Source organism: Ambystoma mexicanum, chromosome 4p, assembly GCF_040938575.1.
Source record: "Ambystoma mexicanum isolate Mex_15411 chromosome 4p, UKY_AmexF1_1, whole genome shotgun sequence".
NCBI classification, from domain to species: domain Eukaryota; kingdom Metazoa; phylum Chordata; class Amphibia; order Caudata; family Ambystomatidae; genus Ambystoma; species Ambystoma mexicanum.
This window is the reverse complement of record NC_090927.1, coordinates 1,106,413,633-1,106,437,699: the sequence shown is the minus strand read 5'-3', so window position 1 is coordinate 1,106,437,699 and position 24,067 is coordinate 1,106,413,633. Positions and strand designations below refer to the sequence as shown.

General features: G+C 44.0%; 1 protein-coding gene across 3 annotated transcripts in view; it reads left to right on the top strand.

Moving 5' to 3' along the window:
• The window catches only part of GRM1 (glutamate metabotropic receptor 1), a 2,116,184-nt gene that overhangs the window by 1,404,165 nt on the left and 687,952 nt on the right, over window positions 1-24,067 (top strand). For all 3 annotated transcript variants that reach the window (XM_069606696.1, XM_069606695.1, XM_069606697.1), the window contains exon 4: window positions 3,989-4,224. In XM_069606696.1, coding sequence (XP_069462797.1) covers window positions 3,989-4,224 — 236 coding nt within the window. The remainder of the gene's footprint in view (window positions 1-3,988; window positions 4,225-24,067) is intronic.

Here is a 24,067-nt window from a genome sequence, read left to right as displayed (position 1 = left end):
AGGTATAGACATGGGTGACACATTTTACATAGTCTATAAACCTTTTGTCCACAGGGGAAAAGCATTGTCTCACAGTACTGCTGAGTGTGATTTCAATTTGTTCCAGGAAAGTGAAGATCAAAAGATCAATGAATACAGTTGTTTTACACAATTCGATTATAGCTCACGCAGAGATTTTTAATCCGTATGCAAAAAGTTATTTTTTTAAAAAGAAGACTATATATAGCATTTGCAGGATCACAATGTGCTGTTTAGGCCTAATCGTTTAATTCATGGATTGTGGGGATAACCCCAAGAGCTTGATGTTTCAATCGGAAGATGGTCTGATTCGCAAAGCATTTTAGCGCAGGAAAATGATGCGCATAACCTTACCCAATAAATTGTGGGAATAACCCAAAAAGCATGATGTTTCGATAGCAGTAGACTATCCAGAACACCTGGCATGCTTGCGGGCCAAGAAGCCTTGTGTTTGGCATCCATGTGTCAGAGACTCTACAACCACGTCAATTAACTCCCATGAGACTTTGACAGGGGCTAAACTCTATCACCTGAAACAACTGACCCATCAATAGTGTTTTCCCTACTACACGAAGACTCAGACACAGTGGCTCACGGGCCGATTCCTTGGGAAGCAGAAAGTGTGGCAGCAACAGTAGTGCTCAGGGAGTGGCTTTGGACGAGAAGCATGACAATGTTTTGGAGAAGCTACAACCAAAAAAGTGATGAGTGGAAGGTTTTTAATAAATCTGAACCACTGGCATTGCTCTGGGCAACCTTCCACAGCACTGATTTATAGCCCGTCTGCGCCATTGCACATGGTGTCCAGCCATATGCAAATCAGTCAGGTAATGCCACCAATTGTAGCACCCCAGCCCGAACTGTTAGGTCAGGTCCCCTCGGCACGCAGACATGTTTAGGCCTTGTTTGGCCTCCTCAGTGAGGTGCTGTTTGGTTCCCTATAGCACAGCGAGCAAGGGACCCACGTCTGGTTATACCCTCTCTCACATAGGAAGACAAACTACAACCAAAGCAGTGATGGTGCAAGGTTTTTCATAAATCTGAACCACTGGCATTGCTCTGGGCAACCTTCCACACCACAATTATTTAGCCTGTGTGCGCCATTGCAATTGGTTTCCAGCCACATGCAAATCAGTCAGGTACTGCCACCAATGGTAGCAGCCCAGCCTGAACTGTTAGGCCAGGTCCCCTCTGAATGGAAACGCAAGCAAGCCCAGAGATGTTTCGGCCTTATTGGGCCTCCTCAGTGAGGTGCAGCCTATTTTCCCTATGGTGCAGTGAGAAAGGATTCCACGTCTGGGAATATTTTGGAGAAGCATCAGAAATGTGGGATGAGAGATTTTGGTGGAACATGTGATCAAATTCATGAAATACATTTGTCCCTGTACTTCTATTTGGGTGGAGGGTGCATTGGAGAAGACCATGAAAAAAGAGGAAGGCGACCTCCTGTACTCATTGACATAAACAATGGCCTGGTGGGTACCAATCTCTCCTTCAACCCAAGAAATAATAGTTACCTTCTCACCTTTAAACCCCTTTATTGCAAGGACGTATGAGAAGGCAGCAACTAGTTAATGTAACCCTATGCATCACCTGGGTGGTCATTATGCAGAGTAATTTCCTGCCCCAACTTACATCCGGAAGAAAAACCATTGGATGCGGAAGGAAAATTATCCCAGGCAATAAGGACCGCTTTGGATTTCTCTATGGCGATTTGCATGTTGAACATTAAAAAATACAATGAGTAAGTGTTATTTATTTTCTAAACAAGATGAGCACTTTGAAAATGATAGCTTATTCACACTTGGCAGACACCTTTTAAATATGTGTAATTAAAATTGCTATTTCTGACACATTTGACTTGGAGTGCATTGCATTCTGTCTCACTACCAAATAGTTTAGAATTTAAAAATAGTCATTACTTGTATTCCTTTATTTGGCAAAAAAGTATCTTTCCATCCACGCCTCTGCTGCGTTACCTCCAAAAATGTTGAACGAGAATGTAAAAGTAAAACTCATCCTTCATTGATGCTGAAAACAGTTTTGGAGCTCCCAGAATGTTTGGAGGGTAGTCAATGTTGGCTGCTGGTGACCTCATTCTGGGCATTCTCATTGGCTGTGTGAGAGATGAATAATGAACAAAAGGTGCAAACACACAAAAGATGGGATACTGGTTTTGTTAGCTCATTTGTTGTGAGGGAAGAACATCAGCCCAATTTGTAGAGTATCCGCAACGTGCAAAAGCAGTTTCGTTCTCAATTGCACTTAAGCAGAAATACGAGCAAGTGAAAAAATTGGGCCTATTTGCAAGAGGCCAGTCCCGGGAGTGCAGATTTGGGTGTCATTTTGCCTTGCGAGGCCAACGCCCCCAATCACCTGAATAACAACTCCCCTCTATGATCTCCTACCTCCTTACACCACACCCCCACAGTCGGATGCGACGGCCTAGATATTAGCATATTAACAATAACTGAACCATGACTACGCTCTCCTCTTTAGCCCTATCACACTTTTCAACATCATCAGCTAACTGGACCCGAAGCTCTGCAGCCTATCAGAACTTGAGCTCCTCCCTATGGTTCAAATACTCCCACGTCTCTCTGCCAAAACCATTGAAAGCAGACTGGCACCCAGGAAACGGGTCCATCTGACCTTCACCCATCAATACTCCAAGTTATGCATCTGCCTCTCCCACTGATGACGCTCCCCCTGCTTTTTCTCTCAGAGCCATGCTCAGCAGGGACGCCACGAGTGGCAGACGGCCGCTATACAATACCACTTGCAATACAATGCAATACAATACAAATACAGGGACGACCATGCCTGTCCATAGACGAGCTGGCTGGTTGCTGCTCCAATCATGGCATGCATGTATCAGAGACATGGGGGTTGATCTGTTCATGGATGGCACATGCATTCTGCGGTAGATAATTTAAACTTCACGCTGTTCGCACCCAGGTAGGTTCTCATCAATTCATGAACGCTGACGATTCATCTGAGAGCGGGATCTCTCTGTTAATAACGAAACAACGTCTGGTTGGGTTGGTGCAACCTACATTTATTCTTATAGCAAACACGTGTTTCAACCCTCCTAGGCCATTTTCAAGGCAAATTGTAATATACAGTCTGATGGTCAATGAGCAGGTTGTTGGGCGCAATCAGTGGTTAATGCCAGATGTCTTGGAATTCTGAGCAGCCAGATAAGACTCCCACGGGTGGCCGAGGGGTTTGCACTGTCATTGCATGATTGTCAAAAACCGTCGCAAACAAACCCCAACGCACGCAGCAGGACCATCTCAACTCACCTCATCAATCGCAGTGTCCCGTCTCTTCTAATGCCCCACTCGCCTTCTTTCTCATCAATTCATACTGTTGGGTGAATAGTTTGGTCCGTTTCCTACATTTTATTTTAAAAACGAGAATGCTTCAAAATAGTGTAACAACCATTGTTTTTGGTGTGATTATCAATAATAATGTTAGTGATTACAAAAGCATCAGATCTTCAGGTAGCCGTTCTTAATTAGCAGATCACATGACAACTACACACACATTTTTATAAAAGTAAGCATTGTCAGAGAATAAAAAAGAGTTCCTATTACATAATATTATATTTATATATAGCATTAACTCATTCCTCTGGAATCTAAGTTCTTTGATAACAGGTGTGATTATTGCCCGATTAAGGGACTCAATGTATCACTCCCTGAATGATGAAAGGGCTCATCTTCCACTACCAGAGTTCAGGCACGTATCTACATCCTTCATATCCGACCCTGAATCAAGTGCTTAACTCACTGAGCAATCTTACTAGATATAAAGGCTGACTTAAATTGGGTTGTTTTGCTTAGTCTAGACCCATCACTCTGTAGACAATACCAAAGTGGATCTAGAAACAGTCTCTCCGCATTGCAGTCGCATGTCCCGGGCTCATCATCCTCTACAATGACCCTCACCCTTGCGTGTTTTTCAGCGATGGCTGGGCCGACAGAGACGAAGTCATCGAAGGCTACGAAGCAGAAGCCAATGGCGGCATCACCATCAAGCTGCAGTCTGAAGAGGTCCTGTCCTTTGATGAGTATTTCCTGGGCCTACACCTCAACACCAACACCCGCAACCCCTGGTTCAAGGAATTCTGGCAGCATCGATTCCAGTGTCGCATTCCAGGGCACCCCCAAGAGAACCTCAACGCTAAGAAAATCTGCAAAGGTAAGGATGTTATCCCTTTGCAAATTGAATGCCAGTAACTAAGAGCGTTTCATGCATGCTCTTTGGTGTCTGGTAGTTGTAGTGCATGCTGCAATGTTTCCAATGCCACTGTTAGATGTGTAATGAGATCTTTCTTGTTGATGACGCATGAGATTTGTCTGTTAGAGTAAACAAACATTATATGCATACACTCTCGCTCTGATAATTGTGCATAAATTGGATAATGAACATATAGAGTACTGTTTTACCAAAGTACCACCATAGCTTATTTTACACGACTCATATGAAAATCTCGCCTGATAAATGTTGCCAAGAAGGCGTTTTTATTTTCCTGCCTCCTAAAATGTCTTCCCCAAATATGTATTCTAAACTCTAGGTCCTAGAACAGCGGGGGAAGGTGTTTCAATTTAGTCAGGGTTCAAATTTGAGTAAATATCGCCCCTTAGCGACATTTTCCAGGGTGAGATTTTTTCCCTGGATACCACTCATTTTGTTTTTGTTTGGGATTAAAAAAAAACACTCTAAATCTTATTTTTATTCAGCAATACACTCCTACTGTTGCTAACTGTAAGTCTTGGTGAATTTCCCAAAATATGGCCCCTGAATAATTTGTATCCCACCAGAATATTCTTGGTCACTCACAAGCCAAGTTGGACTTGTGAATTTTCTTAACACTTTCACACAGGGATTCGGGAGCCTTGAACTTATGCAATGAAGGAAGGACACACCCACGCAGAGGGTGGAATTTTCTTTAAATTCTTTTACCTCCAAAATGTCAATAAGTATAGTAAATGGGCTATGGAAACTGTAGGGCCTGATTTAACAAGCGTTTTTCAAAGGGATATTGCCATTGAAAAATGCTTTTTTAAATCTGGCCCAGTAGTCTGCCATCATTTTTTATAATACATGTTGACATTAAAAAAAAATCATTGTGCCTGATTCACAACGTGTTTTTCAATAGGAAAATGCCATTCCAAAACATTTTGTGAATCAGGCGCTTGGTCTTCTACGGTCTTCCGTGGTCTGTTGTCTCGCTGCTAGTAGTGGTAGCAGTGACAAGATTTCAGACCTGTGTATGTCTTTGCATCAGAGTAAAAGCATGGGTTCCTTTCCATCGGCTTTGCTCCTTTTTCAGGGAAGCAGTAACAGATGTGGAAAAGGGTAAGGGCTGAGGAAAAGACCTGGAGGAGGGTACAGGCGCTTCGCCCCATTTTGTAAGAAAAGAAATGAAAAAGAATCAAAGCTTTTACACCAATGCACGGACAAGGTAAAGACATATAGAACTATGATTGCTGGTTTAAGGAGCATTAACTGTGGAGTAAATTTGGTCTTGTGATCTTCAGTTGGCCAATGCTTGGAGACCATGGTGGGATAGGCAGGGAGGTATCACTCTTTTGAGTCGTGAAGAAGTTGCACTAAGTTTTTAGTACGTTTTTTAAATTCTCATATTTAAATTGGGTCTTCTATCAGGATCATGCGGGCCAATGCTGACTCTAGGGTGGCTCGAGTGAAAGGTGATTTTTCACCCAATTCCCATTTTGAGGAACCAACATAACCTCAGAAAATGGCTTACCGTTCCCGGGTGGCGCTATGGGAGAGAATTGAATAAAAGTTCAATTATTTCATGTGGCTTTGCTTGGGTTATAGTAGCTATCTTTAATAAAGGTATTGGTGTTTTTGCTCAGTGTGGGGTGTGTTAAATGTTGAAGGTGAACTTTGAAGGTATTTGATTTCTAAAGTTGTCTAGCCCAACTTTATTTCGGATAATCCCACATCCAAAGTCATAGTCCTTCCGATAGGGAATTACGTGACTAGTTGTAACAAAGGCTTTAACATTTGTTTACTGACCAACGATGGCACTAAGAATATTTTCTCTTTTAAGTAATTCACCTCAACAGCTAAGGCTTTCCCCTTGCTATTACAGAATTCTCCTTTTGATGGAACATAGCAATCACCACCCGATTGTCGCACATACCCAAAATATGCAGTATCACTGCCCACATTCTGAGCAGGTTGGGGTGGTAACTCATGTATTGGATGCATTCGTGTCACTGATCACCAGTGACTTTAGCGTATGATGAATTGTCATTTTATAGTCTGCCGCTAAACCCCCATGCCATGTTGAGAGGGAGATGGGGCTTAGCAACCAATCACATACATGAGTCATGTGTGTTGCACACGTTGTGGGAAAAGACACGTTTCTTGAGGTACATATTAACAAGAGTTGTACTGATTATACTTTGTAACAATATTAATTTATAAGGAAAATAACAAAACACAATTAACTGGACACAGAAATAAACTCAACAGTTATCCAGGAGTTGATTATGAAATGCTGGAAAGACATGTTTGAAACTGGACTAAACCCATTCTGGTGGAGTTGAAACTGAAATAAAAGGGCAATTATCCAACACAAAATAAATTCCCTTATGGATGTGAAAAGCCTGTTTGAACGCGTATATGGAAGAACTACAACAAAGGCCAGATAAAAGATGGCAAATGAACACTCAGGAAGGATGGTTCATTCTGAAGGCCCAGTTACATCCACGTCTGCCTACCTAAATCATGGCCCTGGTGCTGAGGCGCTAGTATGGGAAGGATAAGAATGGCCTTACTAGTGAAGAGCCCACAGAAAAATGCCGCCCCCCCTCGCAACACTTCTTCTTATATGGGGCAGGATTCTGGCTTATTGTATCTTAGGATGGAATCATATCCAGACTTAACGAAAGCCCAAGGAGCTTCAGAAAGAAGGCAATGAAGGAAGTGAAGAAGAGCTGAACAACAGTCCAGAAGGCCCCACCGCACCTTAAACACTGAAAGAGGTGGCGTCAACACCATGCCTTGAAATGACTTCCCCGAAGTCCTGGATAAAGGAGAAAATGCAAAAGGGATCCCCACAAACAAAAAGACTGAAAGCCAAACATATTTACCCTTGGACTTTACTGTGACTCAAATCCTCCAAAAATGTACTATTGCTCTTTATTTAAATGCCCCCTGCTGCGGTTTAGAGGAAACAGGCTCACACTATAAAAGGACGGAGACAAATCTAAGGTTTGAAGGTGTGAACTTGGCCCATGACCCACTAGGGACACCAGATGACTGCCAATAACTCCACATGGCTTGAACCTTTCCCTCACTCTGCTCCATGTAGTGGAGAAGGTGTTTCCCAACTAGGCGATTGATGGCTGTGCCAGTGGTTATCTTTCTTTTTCTTTCTTGTGTTGATGCTCAATCCAATAACTCCACATGACTTGAACCTTTTGCTCAATCTACTCCATGTAGTGGAGAAGGTGTTTCCCAACTAGGTGATTGATGGCGGTGCTGTTGGTTATCTTTCTTTGTCTTTCTTGTGTTGATACTCAACGCTAATAACTCCACATGACTTGAACCTTTCACTCACTCTACTCCATGTAGTGGAGAAGGTGTTTCCCAAGTAGGTGATTGATGGCGGTGCTGTTGGTTATCTTTCTTTCTTGTGTTCATACTCAACGCTAATAACTCCACATGACTTGAACCTTTCACTCATTCAACTCCAGGTAGTGGAGTAGGTGTTTCCCAACTATGCGATTGATGGCTGTAATGGTGGTTATCTTTCTTTTTCTTTCTTGTGTTGATACTCAACACTACTAACTCCACATGACTTGAACCTTTCGCTCACTCTACTCCATGTAGTGGAGAAGGTGTTTCCCAAGTAGGTGATTGATGGCTGTAATGGTGGTTATCTTTCTTTTTCTTTCTTGTGTTGATACTCAACACTACTAACTCCACATGACTTGAACCTTTCGCTCACTCTACTCCATGTAGTGGAGAAGGTGTTTCCCAAGTAGGTGATTGATGGCTGTAATGGTGGTTATCTTTCTTTTTCTTTCTTGTGTTGATACTCAACACTACTAACTCCACATGACTTGAACCTTTCGCTCACTCTACTCCATGTAGTGGAGAAGGTGTTTCCCAAGTATGGCTGTAATGGTGGTTATCTCTCTTTTTCTTTCTTGTGTTGATACTCAACACTACTAACTCCACATGACTTGAACCTTTCGCTCACTCTACTCCATGTAGTGGAGAAGGTGTTTCCCAAGTAGGTGATTGATGGCTGTAATGGTGGTTATCTTTCTTTTTCTTTCTTGAGCTGATACTCAGTTCACACCCCACGTCCTCACCTTTCTCCACGTCCCTTCCATTGTGAATGTCTTTTAATTAGCATCAGCGCAGGTCTGCATAACCGTTCACCCACTATCTAAAAGGTCTGTTTTAGTGTCTGTCTAATCGCTTCCGCAATGTCAATGCTTTCACTGAGACCCTTAGCCGGGAGTTGCCCCTTTGTCCTGCAGCAGACCTCACGGTTGTTTGGGTCTCTAGCTCCCTGTGGGTCTCCAGCTCAGCATTTGGATCATTTGAGACTGTGTTTTGAATGCTCACTAGAGCCCTGTCCCCAGGCCATGTCCCTATACCTGCAGGGCAACAAGCTTCGGCGCCTGCCTCTCAGCGCTCACCAGATGCTCCCACGGAGGTCCGGCCCGGGAGCTCAGCTGTTTGACTTTTCTGCGGCTTCTTGGGAAACCGACCACCCTCTTTAGCTGCTGCGCATGCACAGCTGCTGCAAGATCCTTACATCCTACAATGCATGCAACAAAAGGGAGCCATTTTAAAGTGTGCAAATACAAGAAAAACAAGCGGGGGCCGGGCAGTAAAGCCACTTGAAACAGATCGGCAAGACACGTGTTTGTTTGCTAGAGGTTTTACAGTCCTCAGCATCTCAGATTTTAATTACAGCGAGTGCTGCCTTGGCTTCTAGACTTCCAAATACTCGTCTCGTTTTATAGAGCGGATTTCCCTGAGCTGTGCATTTCTGTGCATTACGCCAGGCGCTTGTCGATATGAAGCAATCAATGACGATAGGAAAGAAAGGGCTTGGGGGGTTCTAAAAATAAAGCCGTCCTCTGAACAAACGCGCATGAATAAATAAAAAAATAGAAGCTGGTCTAACGTTTCAATCAAGCTCTCTTTGACTCTCAAACTTTTAAGAGGTTTAACAATTGGATTCTCCAAGTACTGGACACATAGTTGGCTAGCACAATTCACCAGAAGTCATGTATAGGGTCAATTTTGACGTGGAGTGAATCAAAATGTTTCATCATTGAATTTCAAATGGTACTTGCACAGCTGCAGAGCTGACACTGATTCTGCTGGTGATTGGGTTCACATTCCAGCAGATTGAATCCTAGAAACTTTACACGGCCGCAGGAATTGCTGGGATTAGCAGCCAAACGATATTTCCGTTTTGTTCATGAAACAAAGAAATATGATTTGGTTATGGCTTAATCATGCATTTCATTTGGGGGTCACCAAGGGTCGCAAGTGCGACCCCCGAGGTCTCCCTAGCTACCCCTGTGGACTCCTTTGCTACCCTTAGAAAAAAAAAGATTTTTATAACCTTTTTTAAATGTATTTAGTATTTTTTTTCCCAAAAAATTCAAGCTCCTGGGCTGTGGTCAGTGTCATGTCGCTCTTTAATTATGGAGTGGCTGACTTTCTTGATCAGGCCTCCTTAAAAAAAAAAAAAAAAACGGGTTCCACAAGTGTATCATGAGCAGTGACGCTAAATAAGAAAAAATAGGAATAACACATCATTTGTCTTTCTGGAATTCTAGCCAATAATTGCTAGACTCATAAAGTTTTATTTTCAGGCACACTTCACGTGGTGATTCACTGATTTCGTCTGTTCTTAAACACCTCAACTCAGCCTTTAATCCTTCCGAGGTCGATAAATGAGTACCAACACAGGTTGGGTGATATTGTATGTATATTTCATCTATATAAAGCACTGAAGTGAAAGTGCTATATAATAACATATTATCATTTGGCCTTGGACGTCTGCTTGCATTCACAGTAATTTAGTAATATGGTCCTATACACACTGATATTAACGATACATATGGTGATCCATTCTTGTATGAAATGTATATAACATTATAGTGATATTGCAACCATATTTTCCGAAGTGTACTTAGGAACAATATGTGTTGTCCCTTCCTGTTTTGTCAAGGGGTGAAACGTTGTGTTCCTTGCTTTCCACGATGTCACTTCGGGGTGGGGGGTCAAATTACATCACTTCCTGTGATGTCATCAGAGGTCAAAGGTCATGTGATGTCACTTCCGCTACCCCTGGAATTTAGGTGAAATGACATCCCTGGACTTAATGCTAATCCTGTCATTCAACGTTTACACCCTGGCTTTCTTCAATTATTGCACAACACATTCCCTGACACATTTAAGGCCTGATTCACAGAAGCTTTTTATAATGGCGCAATCCCATAGGAAAACGTTCTGTGAATGGTAAAAACCCAAAAATGACTGATCAAGAGTTTCGAATGAACCATTACCACTCCCATACCATTGCACTGAACACACTTCCATGTCATCATTTGTTAGCCTTCTGGCAAATTACAAAAGGAGACCAGTAACATGCAAATCAGTTTTGTTCTTGCCACCACTGGGAGTAGTCCACACCGAACTACCAGCACATGTCAAAGTGATGGGTAGACCGTCTTACGTTAATCATAACCACTAGTATTTCTCTGAACAATTTACCATATCATCATTTGTAGCCGGCCTCGGCCATTATAGAAGAGTGCCAACAATATGCAAATTACTATTGTCCCTGTCACCATCCGGAGCTGTCCAGCTGAGTTGCTAGTCTTCCATGTACCCTGTGCAGAGGAGAACAAGCAACCACACACGTGCTTTGCTTCATAAGGCACTTGATCCCTAAGGCACAGCAAGCAAGGGACCATCATCTGGGAATACCCTCTCTCATTCAGAGAGGCAAACAGGAAATACCTAAAAAGTGTTGAATGCAAGATCTTGAATTAATCATACCCACCGGCATTGCACTGGTCAACCTTTAATGTCATTGCTGTTTATCCTTTCTTTGTTGCTAAATAAACATATTCTTCTCAAACGGCAAAAACCATGCATTAATGGATCATAAAACACGCTCCTTACCACATGGATAAGACTGGTAGTATATATAAAAGAAGGTGTAAAGCATCACACACAATATATCCACAGGAATTGCACCTACACGAAAAATCCGTGTATTGCCTACTTTACTTCGTAAAACATGTCTTTATTTGATTATAACACTCTTAAAATGATCATATTACATAAAATTCATAATCCAACACACAAGATATAAAACATATAAAAAGACTAAACTTCACAACACACATGACGATCCCAAAAATCGGGTTAATTCAGCTAATTTTTACATTAGCTCCGTGTGGAACTCCACACTGAAGAAATTTCTTTTTTATATCGGTATTATTAGTGCTTTCTCAATAACCCAACTTGTACAAGTTTCTATCCTAAGAGCACATATTAATGTGGGACATTCATCAGGGGTAAAAATGATATGTGTTTGTATCTCAACGGTGATGGTATTTCCTTCCTGTCACTTTCTTGTAGCCCTGGAATTTGCTAAAAAATTGACACCTGTGGAATAAAAACAACGTATATTACTAAATTTGTATAGATGTTTTGTGTCTTATTAAATAGACTACAGACATCATCACCCTGATCCAAAAAAGGGGTGTTCGGTATATATCTTTGTTTACATACCTTCTAAATAGTGGTGATAACTTTCACAACACTTCACCAAATCTTAAATTTTGGTAACAAACGACTTCCAAATGATTATAGAATGTCGCTCACAAACTTCCTCTCGAGTTCTATAAAAAGAAACACACACATAGAATACATAATCTCATTTTTAACTAAAGTGAGGACTATATATGGCCTGATATCTTTGAGCACCCAAGCCTTACTTACAGCACTTTCATATAAGCCAGGACTCCGGATTAGAATAGGCCTCCAACTTGATAGATGGTAGGTTGAGGCTAAATAAACATACCAGCAATATTTTTAAAAAAGTATGTGTCATTTCACCAAATGAGACAGTAGGGATGGGTGGCCAAGTTCCTGCTAGCCACCCATGTGGCAAATCCTCTCTCAGTTAGGGAGACAAAATAAATCTGGGCGTTGACGGGTGGCAAGTTTTCAAATACACATAACCACTGGGATTGCTCAGGAAAAATCTCTGATGCTAATGTATGTATTTATGCTTGTATTATATTTTGAACCTGTGATTTCCATTGATCCAAAGGACCAGCCATTTACAACTCAGTCTTGGTCCTCCCACCAGTGTGAGCAGCTGAGCCAGACTGTTAGGCCATGCCCCCCCTGCATAGAAACACAAGCAACCCCCGGCATGTTTTAGCCTTGTTGGCTTTCATCACAGAGGCACAGCTTGGTTCCCTTTGTGCAGCAATGAAGGGATCTAAAATATGGCGTATCCTCTCTCACGTAGGGAGGCAAACTGAAGCAAACCAAAGCAGTGGAGTAGAAGGCTATCTAAAGCACATGCCATTGGCTACTATTTTTTAAAGCTTATCCATCCCTCTTCAGCTATGGATATTCTAAACATATTTTTATTGTGAAAAAAATTATTTTAAGAATGTAGTTCATATCAATTAAATAGAATTCCTTAAAAAAATTATTCCCAACATATGATGCTCGAGCTAGCCTAGAGTTCCAAGCTCCATCTCACTGATGAAGCCCAATGAGGAACACATATGCCTGTTTTTTCTTGCAGTCTTAATCAAAAGGGGGGTGGGCTAGCAGTTCAGGCTGGACTGCCACTTATGGGGTGCAGCCCAGAGTGATTTCCATATGGTTTTTGTCCTTCCGTGTTACAACATACTGAACAATAATGGAATGAAGGGCTGATAAAGCAATTGCCAGTGGATATTATTAATTATTTGCTTTTCCATCATTACTCATGCATTTTGTGAAGTCACCCTTACGCAGGTGAAACTGCACATAGGGCCAGATTCATGGAATAATCTGCATGGGAAATAGGTAACTTGTGCGCCAAACTGTGTGTGAAATCCCATTCGTCGATTTATGGAATTGAATGCGTGGGACTTTTCAAGGACTTGCGTGGAGTTCGCTCAGGCTTGCCATGTCTCTGCAAGCCTTCAAGCACCTTGCTTGAGACACCACACAGAGCGTAAGCGTGGTTTGCGAAGCGGGCTGGGAAGGGGGCGGTAAACAGAAAATTGGGAAGAACATGTGAAAAAAAGTTGGCGTTCAGAGGGATGGCCTGCAGGCAGTCCCTCAGATGTTGCAATTACGCCAAACGACTCGTATTCATGGATCCACCCGCACAGCCTCTCGCCATATAAATGCCCACGCAAATCCCTCGATCTCTACGCAACCCGAAGGCAGGTGGAAAGACACGTGCGCATAGAAATTGCAGCATGGAGGTTTGTTTGCATGTCGGATTTAGGGGTGTGTGTACGCAACCGGGGTTCTGATCTAACTTAGCAGTGCGCATACACAGTTGTAAGCGATATTCAATCAACACTACAGCTAAGTCAATGCCTAGTCTGGGATGCTGAGGAAAACCCTTATTGATGTATTTTTATATCCAGTTCAGTACTCTGGATGACAACCCTTGTATAACACCCCCCTCTTAGAATCCCCCTGACCCCACTGAGCCAAGAAGTAGGTTTGTTTTGCAAATTAAAAGGTTTATTTGAAAATTTAAACAATATATATATCACACTTCTATAAATAAATTGATAATGGATATTACACTTGTGAATATGAGCAGTAATCAGCAAGAGGTAACTATGAATAGGAACAGAAGAACAAGGTGGGAAAGAATGCTTTATATGGTTCAAGGAAACGCAAGGTGTAATAAAATGCAGTACAGAAATAACTTGTTATGATTTTAGCAAAAGGGTAATATGATCACTTTTTCTTTTGACAATTCACTCCCCCCTATGCAATACAAGAAATGGAAGGAGAGCACACAGTCTTCAAGAATCCCAACAAATCACACTTTATAATGCAATACACAGTTCCAGTTCTCACAGCAAGCTTAGGGAAAACAGGGATGAGTTTTAAACACAGGCAAATTACTTTAATGTGGTTTGCAAGGAAGTGAAAAGGTGCTAAAATTGCTTTTAATTCCCTCTAGAGGTTCAGGGTAGGTGATGGCTACTTTATATTAGTTCAGGCTCACTTTAACAATACTCTATGAATGATTAGCAGATTGCAAACAAATTTTAGCAAAGAGAAGCAAAAAGCTGCTGATTTCTACAGATGAAGAAATCGGGCCAAATCGCAAATCGCAAATCGCGGTAAATTTCGCGGGAAAAGTCGGTTCTAGGTTCGTTGGAAAGCCTAGATTCTAAGCTTTCAAATGAAAGTTAAATTGCGTTCCTAGCCCAAACGGTTCCAGAGATATGGGCAATTAAATAAAGGTAGTTTTTCGGATTTAAAGTAAACTCAAAATGACAGGTGACAGCTTGCAGCTGCAGAATTGACAGGTGACAGTTGTACAGCTTTAAAAATGACAGATGACACGATTTCTAGGAGGCTGTTCTTATTAGGTTAAAATAGTTTGGATTAGATTATTTTAACTAAGAGATTGGTTCTGCACAGTTCTGCTTGGTACTCACAATATAAATTTGAACTAGGCCTCGTCACGGATCTGGTCAACACGTTCGGCTGCGGTTCTGTCTGCTCGGTGGGTCAATCAGGCACCGGTTCTGCTCACAGCGATCTGGGTCAGCTCTGCTCTGCTGGTCTAGCCTCTCTGGATTCTGGATGTAACACTGCTTTCTGGGTACTGCTACAGGTTCTTGCAAAAATTCTCGGCAAACATTCAAACAGCTCGCCCGGCTGTTGAATAGTTTGGTTAGTTTTGAGGCCTGCTGAAGAGGATTTAGCTGGTGGATTCAGGCCTCTCTGCTACAAATTCTGGAGTTAATTTCTGCTACAGGTTCTGGAGATTGATGGATTTGAAGTCTGGATCTCTGGATGTGAAGTCGTCGGTCAGCATGCTCCGCAGCAAATGGAATTGAATCTCTCTACCTGTCCCAGCAGTCTCTTTTTATGTGTTTTGAAAATGGGTGTGTGCCTGGGCCTAGCTAAGCCTGCCCCTCTCTACTTGTCATTGGCCCAATTCTCCCCTCTCCCATGATTGGGGGAAGGAAATGTATTGTCATCATGATGAGGTCTGTTTATGGGTCAGAGGATCCTCCCCTGGTCAGTTTGCCCACAAATCTATATTTGATTCAAATACATCTTTCCCAGATACACAATTTGTTGAAATTACATGTACACATTACATATTCCTTATGGTCCATTCATGTCCGCCTCTGATCTTCCTGGGGGCTTGCATTCAAAAATGACAACATTTTGCGCTTTTTAACTGGTTTTGCAATATCGGACATTTACCCAAAATTACACACATGTGCGCAAGGAGTATGGACATTAATTGATGAAGTGTCAGATTTTTAACATGCAGACATTTGGAGTAAGACCCTATTTTCCGCTAGCAACCCCCCAGAATACACCACAGGGTCCTAACGCCTCTTAAAATGTGCACCGCAAAATCACAAGAATAATGGTATTACTTATATAATTCTGACAAGTCCGTACTATGAATTATCCATCTATTTTTAAATGATGCCCTGGTCAAAAAGGGTTGTGGCTTCCCACATCACATGGTGGAATAACTGGTTTATCCACTTCCCCCAAGCCAGCTTGTTCACAGAGGCACAGCTGCCCCCCAGTTTCTCCCAAGAGGAAGCTATTTTACGACGCCCCCAATATAACATTTGACTGAGTCAAGGAAGTTGCATTGTTCGGTCCCTTCCAGTTCCCAGGTGCTCCACCCCTAATCTAATCAGAGAGGTGTCAACTCCTTTTGGCAAGGGGCAGCAGGATGCAGCCAGGCCTGGGAAGAGTGGCTGTTGATCCAGTTTCAACTCCTGTCGGGGGTAGTTGTCAGGCAGAATTCAGTTTCATTAAGCCAGGTTTCAGCTAAATGTCACTTTTTGTTCCCAGTTTTCTACATTCAAATCAAACTGACAATTTTTACCTATACATTAAATAATTACTTCCTTCAAGTCATTTCAGAATATAGTTTTACATTGTATCCACCTCTTAGCAAGTCTTTCCTTGGTCTGGTTTTGTTTCATTTGTTCAGTTTTACACAAAAGTCTGGTGGTTTTAAAACGCTGGCTTTCTGATAGTGGTGAGTACTGGTAATCCAACCATTTTTGGGATTAAGAAAATGAATTCCCCACAGTTCTGAGTTGCTTTTTGGCAATCAGCATTGCCATTCCCAATGGTTTCAGGCTACTGTGTGTGTAGCCCAATGGTGGTTTTAGGCAGTGCCCTCCTGTGCTCACAACATAGGCAAAAATGGGTGGCAGCCTATTCTTCATGTTTTCCCTGTGCACTCTCTGGGGAGTTCTGGCCATCATGATGTTTTCCATGCCAGTACTGCACAGTTTTATGGTAGGGCTTGGATGCATGGGTAAAAACATCCCGCAAGCCCCCCCTCTTGCGATGGCCATTCTATCCTTTCGCTGATGGAACTCGCAAGATCTGGGATGTTCGCCTCCTCTTCTTCCAATTCCATGGATGGCACAGTTCAGCATCTTTTCCTCCCTCCAGTCGATCAATCAGTTCTCCTTGCTGGTCCTGATGGGAGGATTGGGCAGTACCCCAGGCCCCTCGGGTCTCTGCTCCTGTTCCCCGGTCGTCCTCCTTGGTCAGTCTCCATGGTTTCATCGCTCCTAGGATGATAAAGAAAAGCGGCAATACCTATTCGTAGACATTTCTTCACCACTATTAATGGTGTGGCGAACATATACATTTTATGAATCAGAAGATATGAACATATACATTTTCTTTTTTTAAATTAGGAGACAAGAACATATATATATATATATAAGGATCACAGAATTTTATATGCTATATGTGGAATATTGTAGGGTTGGAACTGAATTACTCAGGAGCGGCCCCCTCTGGGATTCCAGTGGATTCCTCCAGTTGTTGCAGAGTGTGCTTGGGATGGCAACACTTTAGCTGATTTATATGTACCCACTTGTCTTCCCCTTCCGCCAGACTGCCTTTGGGGATGCAGATCTAATAGGCAACAGGGGAGATCTTTTCTATAATTTCAAACGGTCCCTTCCACGTAGGCAAGAATTTTCGCTGTTTGGCCTGGTTCCTTTGGAAATTGTATAGATAGACCCGATCACCCACCTTATATTCCTTTCGGGTAGTTTTTAAATCATAGTAGGTCTTCATGCTCTCGGCTGATCTTTCTAGATTCCGCTGAGCATAGACAAAAGCATGCTGAAGGTGTTTCCTTAAATTCTCCACATACTCATGAGTTGTGGAGGCATTTATCAACGTTTGCTCTTGGGTTCTGTAGAGCAAATGCTGGGGAAGCACCATCTTGTGTCCAGTCATCAACTCAAATGGTGACATTTTGGTTGCAGATGAAGGGGTAGATCTGATGGCCATTAGGACCAGAGGTAATCGGATATCCCAACTTGGCCAAGAATCTGCCACAAACTTTTTTAAGATGCTCACAATGGTTTGGTTATATCTCTCCACTGCTCCAGAAGAAGCTGGCCTGTAAGCAATGTGTAGCTTCCTTTTAACCCCCAGTATCTCCCACATCTTTGTCATTACTTCACTGGTGAAGTGGCTACCCCTGTCTGACTCAATCCTTTGATTGAAGATGTGGTTAATCATCAGGGCAGCTGCTGTTTCTGCCTTGCAATTTGGGGCCGGGAGACATTCCACCCACTTGGTAAACAAGCATGTAACGGTCAAAATGTACTTGTTTCCTCTAGACGAGCGAATCACAGGGCCTACAAAGTCGATTTGCAAATCTGACCATGGCAGTGTCATCCCCCTCTTTTGGAGAGGCGCACGGTGTGTGAGGGATGATGGCTGAAATTGTGCACACACAAGACACCCCTTCAAGTACAGGTCGAGGTCCTGCCCCATGTGTGGCCAGTATGCAACCTCTCTTAAGATTTCCAGTGTTGTGTGAAACCCCCTATGACCGGCGGTGGCCACATCATGGGCGTGACTTAACGTCAGGCTTCGGAATGAGGTAGGAACCACCCACTGATCATGGCCAGCTTGGGATTTCCTTACCAACAAACCGTCTTGGATTCTGAACTTTTTTGGATATTTCATCAACACTCTTAGGTCCTCTTTCCCAATGTAATCGGTATCCGTCAGGGGAAAGTTCTCAGGGTCCTCAAGGTGTTGGTAAAACTTACCAATAATTGGATCCCCCTTCTGAGCTGTAATTAAATCAGCATCAGGGGACTCCTTACTCCATTGTGCAGTTGAAAGATCATTGTGAGCATTTGTCTGGGACCTAGTGATAGCAGTGACCTGGATTTCCCCCAACAGAGACTCTATTTCTATTACATCCCCTTGGATGGCCCCGGTTTTGGCCAGCTGATCAGCTAAGTCATTTCCAATTTTGTCTGGTCCCTCTACTTTGGAATGACCCTTCATCTTTTTCCAGTAGATGGTCATCCCATTCGATGTGACCAGATCATCAATGTTTTGAATTAACTTCCCATGTTTCAAGGGTTTGTTATTAGTACATAACATGCCTCTGGTTTTCCAGTTAACCAGATGCCCCACGAACCTGTTCCGTACATAATCCGAATCTGTGATTATGACCAGTTCGTGGAGTTGATGTTGGACAGCAGTGAGAATGGCCTGATGCACAGCCATCAATTCTGCCACCTGACTACTTCGGGGACCAATTTTGTATCCAACGGAGGGTTCTGGAAACTCCTTCACCCATGCATTCCCTACGCCGGCCACCAGTTCTTTCTCCCCGTTGTTGTCAACATGGTAAGAGCATCCATCCACATAGACAGTGGGCATTCCCTCACACTTGTCTTCTTCAAAGACTTTGTGTGGGGAATTAAGGTATGCCTCCATGTTGTCCTTGATTTTTAGACTTTCGTCCTCGAGACAGTTTTCTCTGGCACAATCATTCAAGTCAGCCAGACCTTGCGCGAGGGGACTCTTCTTGTTTTGGCCATATCTGACCTCCACAGGAAAGCCTTGCATTGACAGAATCCAGGAAGTAATTCGGGAATTACTCACATTTCCGGCCCGGATTCTGTCACTTTGGAGATATTGCAGAGGCTGGTGTGGAGTCTCCACTATGATGTGTTCCCCCTGGATAAACAGGCGGTAATTCTTCAATGCCCACACCGTTGCCAGGAGTGCGTTCTCACAATCGTTGAATTTTTCCTCCACAGAGGATAAAGTTTTGCTTGCATAGGAGATTACTTTATTGACCTTGTCATGCTTTTGGTATAATACTGCCGTCAAGCACGTATTAGAGAAACCCGTCTCCAGGAAGAACTCCTTGTTTCTGACAGGGTAAGCTAGGCAAGGCGCTTGTGAGAGGCTTCTTTTGAGTTGTCTTACTGCCTCGGATTGTTCTGGACCCCATTCCCACTTGACCCCCCCCTTCAAGAGATGAATCAGGGGTCTAGTGATCTCTGCGTAGCCTTCAATGAACTTTCTGCTGTAATTAGTCAGTCCAAGGAGGCTCCTTAGTTCCCGCAGAGTTGTGGGGTCTTTCAGTTCTGGAGTGCTTCCACTTTCTTTTCTTGGGGACAGAGACCCTGAGGAATAATCTCATGCCCCAAGAAATTAACACGGGTTCTACACCACTGTGCTTTCTGAAAGGAAAGTTTTGCTCCGGCGGCCCTCAACTGTGTCAGAACATAACGGATCTCCGCTATGTGTTCCTCCACAGATGAACTTTTGATGAGGACATCATCTACATAAGCCAGGTTACCCCTCGCACCCAGGTCGGGCATGGCCTTATGTAGGAAAATGTTGAATTCATTGCCGGAGTTGAGGTATCCGAAGGGAGTCCGGGTCCATGTGTACTGCTGGCCCCCAAAGGTAAAAGCCAGTTTGTATTGGTCCTCCCTACTGACAGGCACGGTCCAGTATCCATTGGTCAGGTCTATTGCTGTGAATACCTGTGACCCCTGAATCTGGGCCAGCCCTTGGTCAATGTAGGGCAGAGGCCATCGGGAAGTATGGACCCATTTGTTGAGCTCCCTAAGGTCGGCGCAGAGTCTCCACTGGCCGTTTGGCTTCAATATTCCCAGCACCGGATTATTGAAAGTGCTGTGGACTGGACGGATTATTCCCCGGGACTCAAGGTTCTTAATTATTTCAGTAAGGGACTCCATGGATGCGAGAGGCAAGCGATATTGCTTCACAAACACTGGAGTCATTCCAGGGTCCGTGGGAATGGTTGTGGTGTGGATGTCGGTGCGACCACAGTCATATGAGTCTACCGCGAAGAGATCTTGGAAATCCAAGAAAACTTGTTTCAACTTTTGCTTCTGTTCCAGAGTCACACAGGCATCAGCTAGGTTGACTCTCTCTTCCACCATCTTCCTGAAGCCTGGAAAGACTTCTGGTTTGGCTATCTCAGCGGCCTCCTCCAGCTGGGTGGAGAAGTCCCTGGTCAGAGTGCTGATTTGGACTGGAGGCTTCAGGTGGGAAAGGCAGCCCTCATGGACCTGGAAAATCACCTCATCCCTCCTGAAGTCACAAGTCACATCTTCCTTACCATAAGGGCAAGACGTGTACACCAGGAAGTTCCCCCCATGCCGGGTGAAAATCCTGTCTGGTGTTGTATTGTCCTCACTGTCACTGTCAAAACAGTCCTTGGGGATTGGTCCTAACAGTTAATTTCCTAAATCAATGGAGAAATGTCGGTCATCAATCGCCATTCCAATAATGGTGCCTGCGGCTAGAGTAATGCTCTTTAAGTCGCTGTTATCCACCTCTATTGGAATGGTGTCATGTTCTATGTTGACTAATGGTATTGGGTTTACCCCTAACCCTTGCTGTTGGAGAGAAGCATTTAGATGGATATAAGCATCAGGGTTTTTCAATTTTTGTCCTCTTTTAACTTTCACTTCCAGGGAGAATTGTCGGGTAGTTTGTGGGATGGTGACTTCCTCTTTGATCTGAATTTCAACTGCATAAGGTAGCAATTGAGCTGACCTAAATGCTTTTTCTGGATCATCAAAGCCCATGGGATTATCCGCTAATCGGGACCAAGCTTTGAAGTTTATTAGGTCCAAACTAATGGCAAAGCGATTGAGAATGTCACTGCCTAAGTAAAAGGCGGCAGTGACGTCTCGCACGACCCAACAATTATGGACTATGCTCTTGTTGCCAATGGAGATTTTGAGCATACACCTGCTTGGCAGGAGATGTTTGGAATTAGGTGCTTCCAGGTCCATTTCCCATTTGTCTATCAGTTTGAATGTGGGAATGGCTGGATCTTTTGGGAGTTGGCAGAACATGGCTTCGCTGATGAAGCTCTTACCGTTGTTCACACACACTCGAGCGAGAACAGAGTCCTTCCCATCATTTAACTGAACAGAGATGAACAACTGATCTCCAATTTGCTGAATATCAGCCAGGCTCTGAGCTGATTTCACATCTTTCTGGAATATAGGAGTGGGAGTGTCTGATTGTGGATTGATGAAGAATTTCAGAGTGTTTCCTTCCAGTGTGGAGTACCACTTTAAACTGGAAGGAAGGTTGATTTTCAGAAATAGAGAAGACCCCCCATCACCAGTCTGTTGTCCTACTGCTATTACTGTCACGTCTGGAATCTGGTTGTTCTGGAAGTGAAATTTTACTTGGTCAGATTTTTGTTCAACCATGTGGCAGGTGCGGTTTAAACTAACATGGTTGACACTCTGTTTTAATTTTATTGGTCGGCTAGTCTGGGTCCAGAGGACCTTGTTTACACAATCTATTAGGGGTGACAACCTTCTCAGGAGGTCATTCCCTAGTAAACAAGGGGTGCCCTCTGGAGTCACTACTATGACCGGGTGTTTCACCTTGTGTCGCCCAATTTTGATGTCCAAATCTGCCGTCCCCTCAACGGGAATTTCCTTCCCGTCAAAGTTCTGCAGTTGTCCAGGAAGAGAGGTGAGAGGAATAAGGTAATTCTCCCCCCTTCCTGCATTTAGTTCCTCAAAGGCCCTTTTGGACAGAAGGGTAGCTTGAGATCCAGTGTCCACCAGTGCCAAAATTGTACCCTGCCCTGTACTTGTACCGGGGCATAGTATCTTCCCTCCTTCTCCTCAAGGGGGCACAGATAATGCACATTTTTGGACGACTGGTGGGCTAACTTTCTGGTTTTGGACATTGCTAGCAAAGAGATTTGGGCAGAATTCTGTGGAGAGCCTTGGGAATCTGAAAGAAAAAGTTGGCAACTGGAGATCAGAGCCATTGTGGGTTCCCCTGGTTCCGGTTCTGGGCCGCCCCGCCCTTTTTGGAGGCAGTCATCAGGATGGGTTTGCCCCTTGGGATTTTGGTATTGTCGGTTCTGGGATGAGATGATGGTCGGCGGTAGCTCAGTCTCCACATCTCCCCAGTCTGGATTGGAATCCCTTGGGACCCATTTTTCCTTTGGAGGAGTTCCCCCATCTCTGAAGGAGAAGATCCTTTTCCCAGGATCTTCTGAGGATCCCTCTCCCGCAAATTGGAAGACCTGTACCTCCTCCACAAAGTGGGTCTGTTTGGGTCCTTTGTTTCTCCTACCCCCCCTCTGCTCCTTGAGAGGCAGGCTTTCAGGGGCAGGAGATTTTGTTTCCGGTTCTTGGTTTTCCAGGGGCTGTTTACAAGTTGGGAAGGAAGCTTCCTCCAAGGCTTTACACCCCCCTTCCCCTTGTGCCTCCTCCCTGGGAACCGGTGGGTTATCGGGGTGCTGCCCCCGTCATTGTTCTGGAGCACCAGGTCCAGAGTTTTCGGGCATTCTGCGGTGGCATGCTCATCTGAGGGTTCTGTTGAGCCCTCAGTATGTGACCCAGATCTCGTGCCATATTTTGGTCCTGGCGCTCAAGTTGTGAAACCCGCTCAGGCTGATACAGGGCTCTATTTTCTCCCTTGGGCTGATCCCGGGAAGGGTAGCTATCCCTTCTCTGGTAGTACCCCTGGTTGGGAAGATTTTGGTACCCCTCAACCCTTGGCCTCCCCTTTCCCGGATTAGGTTGTCTGGGCTCAGGGAATTGAGGAAAGAAGGATGGATGATTTTGGGGCTGGAAATTGGGTGGATACCTGGGGAAAAAGTTCTGCCAGGATTTGGTGAATTTCTGCCCTCCTGGGGGAAGTTAGGAGGGAAGTTCCCCGGGTCTGGTGCTTGGCTGGATCCCCCCCCTTGGGCTGGAGGAGTCCACACATAACCCAGGATTGGTCGGTTTCCCTTGTAGCGGGGACTTATATAGTCAGGGGGCGGGGGACCCCATTTGTGGGACTACCTCCTCGACTCCCTGTCTGTGACTGGCCCGACGGCCTTCTGGGCTGTGAATTATTTGGTGCAGGCAGGTTTTTAGGCCCCCCCATCTCCAAATCTAAAACTCGGGCAACCTTTACCTCTGCCACCTTGGCAGCAGCAGGGGTGCTGTTGGTTTTGGGGTTTTTCGGCGCATTATTTTTATTTTCGATGGGCTTCTGCACCTCATAGATCCGGGTAGCCTGTTCAATGACCCAGTCTAAAGATCTTTTCTCATGAAAATCTCTCACGAGCTGGGTCATTATGTATTTGGGTAAGGCATGGAAAAACGTATTGATAAATTCTCTGCTATCCGTGCGCACCCTTCTGGTGGTCTGCGCAAAAGCACGCTTTAATTCTTGCACAAACCCTTGTGGGGCCTGAACCTCCCCACATTGCAAATTGTAGGCTGCCTTGCAAGCCTCTTGAGGATTTCTGTGCACAGGAAAATGTTTCAAGATGGCCGCCCTGTATGTGGACCACCTTGAATGGTTTTGATCCTCCAGCCCCGCAAAGAAACTGGAGTTTTCTGGTGAGAAGGTCCACTTTACATATTGAATACAGCTTTGGCTGTCCTTCAAATGAAAAGTCTCCATCATT